At 48.2% G+C, this 4,964-nt stretch overlaps 1 protein-coding gene across 1 annotated transcript; it reads right to left on the reverse strand.

Annotated features, from left to right (window-relative positions):
- Window positions 1–1,232: 1,232 nt before the first annotated feature.
- On the reverse strand, window positions 1,233–3,739 carry LOC135974072 (mediator of RNA polymerase II transcription subunit 15-like). The gene is made up of 2 exons (XM_065560099.1): window positions 2,814–3,739; window positions 1,233–2,213 (listed from the first exon to the last, which is right to left on the reverse strand). Exons 1-2 carry the CDS (start codon window positions 3,352–3,354, stop codon window positions 1,711–1,713), a joined length of 1,044 nt encoding a protein of 347 aa, XP_065416171.1. The 5' UTR covers window positions 3,355–3,739; the 3' UTR covers window positions 1,233–1,710.
- Window positions 3,740–4,964: the final 1,225 nt, after the last annotated feature.

A 4,964-nucleotide genomic window follows, 5' to 3' on the forward strand; every position in this document is an offset into this window, starting at 1 on the left:
CTGTGTGACAGTTGTTTGTGTTTCTCCCTGTTCCTGTACCTGTACGCCATGTCGTCACTCGGCCCTCCCTCCCTCCCGCCCTCCCTCCTTCTCCTGGTCCATCAGATACTACTTTCGCGCCTTTTTTCTGACCAGGCGCCATAGCTAGCACTGGGATCATGGAGCCCACTCAGATCACCGCGGCAATTATGAGCACTATGAACACCACGCGCATTGTCCTGGAGTATATGCAGAGCCAGGACATGCCAAGGCGAAACCCGGACCAGGCGAGGAGGCGATTGCAGCGCGGCGACGAGAGTGATGAGGAAATTGACATGGACATAGACCTCTCACAAGGCACAGGCACCAGCAATGTGGAAATCATGGTGTCACTGGGGCAGGTTGATGCCGTGGAACGCCGATTCTGGGCCCGGGAAACAAGCACAGACTGGTGGGACCGCATCGTGCTGCAGGTATGGGACGATTCCCAGTGGCTGCGAAACTTTCGCATGCGTAAGGGCACTTTCATGGAACTTTGTGACTTGCTGTCCCCTGCCCTGAAACGCCAGGATACCAAGATGAGAGCAGCCCTCACAGTTGAGAAGCGAGTGGCGATAGCCCTGTGGAAGCTTGCAACGCCAGACAGCTACCGGTCAGTCGGGAATCAATTTGGAGTGGGCAAATCTACGGTGGGGGCTGCTGTGATCCAATTTGCCAGGGCAATGAAAGACCTGGTGATAGCAAGGGTAGTGACTCTGGGCAACGTGCAGTCAATAGTGGATGGTTTTGCTGAAATGGGATTCCCAAACTGTGGCGGGGCCATAGACGGAACCCATATCCCTATCTTGTCACCGGAGCACCAAGCCACCGACTACGTAAATCGCAAGGGGTACTTTTCAATGCTGCTGCAAGCCCTGGTGGATCACAAGGGACGTTTCACCAACATCAACGTGGGATGGCCGGGAAAGGTACATGATGCTCGCGTCTTCAGGAACTCTGCTCTGTTTCGAAAGCTGGAGGAAGGGACTTTCTTCCCGGACCAGAAAGTGACCATTGGGGATGTTGAAATGCCTATCGTGATCCTTGGGGACCCAGCCTACCCCTTAATGCCATGGCTCATGAAGCCGTACACAGGCAGCCTGGACAGGAGTCAGGACCTGTTCAACTACAGGCTGAGCAAGTGCCGAATGGTGGTGGAATGTGCATTTGGACGTTTAAAAGCGCGCTGGCGCAGCTTACTGACTCGCTCAAACCTCAGCGAAAAGAATATCCCCATTGTTATTGCTACTTGCTGTGCGCTCCACAATATCTGTGAGAGTAAGGGGGAGACCTTTATGGCGGGGTGGGAGGTTGAGGCAACTCGCCTGGCCGCTGATTACGCGCAGCCAGACACCAGGGCGGTTAGAGGAGCACAGCAGGGCGCGGTGCGCATCAGAGAAGCTTTGAAAACGAGTTTTGTGACTGGCCAAGCTACTGTGTGAAACTTCTGTTTGTTTCTCCTTGATGAACCCTCCAAACCCCCCCCCCCGCGACCCGGTTCACTCTACTTCCCTGTAAACCAACCACCCCACCCCACCCTCCCCTCCCGCTTGCAGAGGCAATAAAGTCATTTTTTTTTAACATTCATGCATTCTTTATTAGTTCCTTACAGAGGTAGGGGGATAATTGCCAAGGTAGCCTGGGATGGGTGGGGGAGGAGGGATGGAAAAGGACACACTGCATTTTAAAACTTTAAGTCTTATTGAAGGCCAGCCTTCTGATGCTTGGGCGATCATCTGGGGTGGAGTGACTGGGTGGACGGAGGCCCCCCCACCGTGTTCTTGGGCGTCTGGGTGAGGAGGCTATGGAACTTGGGGAGGAGGGCTGTTGGTTACACAGGGGCTGTAGCGGCGGTCTCTGCTCCTGCTGCCTTTCCTGCAACTCAACCATACGCTCGAGCATATCAGTTTGATGCTCCAGCAGACGGAGCATTGCCTCTTGCCGTCTGTCTGCAAGCTGACGCCACCTATCGTCTTCAGCCCGCCACTTGCTCTGTTCTTCCCGCGATTCAGCCCGCCACCTCTCCTCTTGTTCATATTGGGCTTTTCTCATCTCCGTCATTGACTGCCTCCACGCATTCTGCTGTGCTCTATCAGCCTGGGCAGACATCTGCAGCTCCGCGAACATCTCGTCCCTCGTCCTACGTTTTCTCTTTCTAATGTTCACGAGCCTCTGCGAAGGAGAAACATTTGCAGCTGGCGGAGGAGAAGGGAGAGGTGGTTAAAAAAGACACATTTTAGAGAACAATGGGTACACTCTTTCATTACAAGGTCGCATATTTCGGCTTGCAGGCAGCCATCATAGGCCACAGTGTTTTGGCTTTTTTAACCTTCTTAACATGCGGGAAAGGTTGCAAACAGCAGCGCATTTCCCATATCAAGGATGAATTGGGTTGTCCATTTAAAATGGGGTTTCAATGTAAAAGGAGGGGGCTGCGGTTTCCCGGTTAACATGCGGCACAAACACAAGTAACCCCCCTCCCCCCCCACACACACACACACGATTCTCTGGGATGATCACTTCACCCCTCCCCCCACCGCGTGGTTAACAGCGGGGAACATTTCTGGTCAGAAGAGCAGGAACGGGCGCCTCTGAATGTCCCCTTAATAAAATCACCCCATTTCAACCAGGAGAGCTTTCTGGAGATGTCCCTGGAGGATTTCCGCTCCATCCCCATACACGTTAACAGACTTTTCCAGTAGATGTACTGGCCGCGATTGCCAGGGCAAAGTAATCATTAAACACGCTTGCTTTTTTTTTGTAATGTTTACAAATAGTTACAAAGTTACACTCACCAGAGGTCTCCTGTGTGCCCTGAGGGTCTTGGGTGAGTTCGGGGGTTACTGGTTCCAGGTCCAGGGTCACAAACATATCCTGGCTGTTGGGGAAACCGGTTTCTCCGCTTCCTTGCTGCTGTGAGCTACCTACAGTACCTCCATCGTCATCTTCCTCGTTCCCCGAACCATCTTCCCTGTGTGTTTCTCCAGTGAGAGAGTCATAGCACATGGTTGGGGTAGTGGTGGCTGCACCCCCTAGGATCGCATGCAGCTCCGCGTAGTAGCGGCAAGTTTGCGGCTCTGCCCCGGACCTTCCGTTTGCTTCTCTGGCTTTGTGGTAAGCTTGCCGTAGCTCCTTAATTTTCACGCGGCACTGCTGTGTGTCCCTGTTATGGCCTCGGTCCTTCATGGCCTTGGAGATCTTTTCTAATACTTTTCCATTTCTTTTACTGCTACGGAGTTCAGCTATCACTGCTTCATCTCCCCATATGGCGAGCAGATCTCGTACCTCCCGTTCGGTCCATGCTGGAGCTCTTTTGCGATCCTGGGAGGACTCCATCACGGTTACCTGTGCTGATGAGCTCTGCGGGGTCACCTGTGCTCTCCACGCTGGGCAAACAGGAAATGAAATTCAAACCTTCGCGGGTCTTTTCCTGTCTACCTGGTCAGTGCATCTGAGTTGAGAGTGCTGTCCAGAGCGGTCACAATGAAGCACTGTGGGATAGCTCCCGGAGGCCAATAACGTCGAATTCCGTCCACACTACCCCAATTCCGACCCGCAAAGACCGGTTTTATCGCTAATCCCCTCGTCAGAGGTGGTGTAAAGAAACCGGTTTAAAGGACCCTTTAAGTCGAAAGAAAGGGCTTCGTTGTGTGGACGTGTCCAGGCTTAATTCGGTTTAACGCTGCTAAAGTCGACCTAAACCCGTAGTGTAGACCAGGCCTTAGAGTCTAAAAAGAGCATAAACTTGTAGTGAAGTCAATAGATTTACTTCATACCGAAGACTGATTACTTTTTAAAAGATTTCTTTGGAAAGGATACTTTGCACATTTTAAATCCATAGCTTTAATTTGTACCAGTATTTTCAGGAGCTGAGCTTGGCTAATCCTCTTTCTATCCACCGAATAAGAATTGACCCTGCTCCAAATAAAAGCTTTTAGCATATCCTGTAGGGTGGATTGGGATCTCTTTGGTGTCATTTGTGTTGAAGAAAAAACAAATTTCTTCTGTGACATAGTTTTGAAAATGTTTATCTTTCAAAGGAGAGGAGTTCAATCTCTATCTTTTACAAGTCCAATTAGTCGGGGGGGGGGGAATATATTATCACTGGTACATGATCAGAGATCACGATAGACTTGATTTCATTATTTAGCACTGAGTCCACCAGAGTCGAAGAAATCTATTCATGAATACGTGGAATGTGGGGAGGAAAAAAAAGTAAAATCCTTCATTGTAGGGTTCTGCAACTGCCATAGATCTTTTAACCCTAATTCTTCCATATAATCTTTTAAAATATTTCTAGCATGTGATTTTGTACATGGGGGCCACACTAACTTGTCTAAAAAGGGTCCAACACCTCATTAAAACCTCCTGTTATGATGATTGATTCTAGTGGTATATTACTTAATTTGGAAAAAAAAACTTTAAAAAAAAACTTGGATCATCTTTTCTGGGTCCCCATATAATAATCAGAGTATATACAGAGTCAGAGATCTTAGTCTTCACCAGCAAAAATCTAACTTCCTCATCTTTATTTACGTCCAGCATTAATAATAGTGTTAAATATAAAAACTCAGAGGCTTGCTGTGTGAAAGGGGTCACCAGTACAAAAGTTTGAGAACCACTGCTCTAGAACCTCATCCACACTTGATGATAGCTATTGCCCAGTAGTGACATCAGCAATATAAATCAGCATAGTATTTATTTTAACTCATTTCATAAAAATAAAAACTAAAGAAAAGCATTTGAACTAATATTATTGAAAAAATAATTGAACATTTCATACTAACACATTCTCAGTAACTTGGTGGATCATAACCATCAATAATAATTATTCTTGGATGGGATTTTAGGAGAGCAGATTTCTTTACAGTTGGGGAATTGAAAAGATTCATCATGAAATCTTCATTACATTGTTTAGATCTGGCATTTCTTATTACATTATATTA

The sequence above is a fragment of the Chrysemys picta genome, chromosome 1 (assembly GCF_011386835.1).
Source record: "Chrysemys picta bellii isolate R12L10 chromosome 1, ASM1138683v2, whole genome shotgun sequence".
In the NCBI taxonomy this organism is placed as follows: Eukaryota; Metazoa; Chordata; order Testudines; family Emydidae; genus Chrysemys; species Chrysemys picta.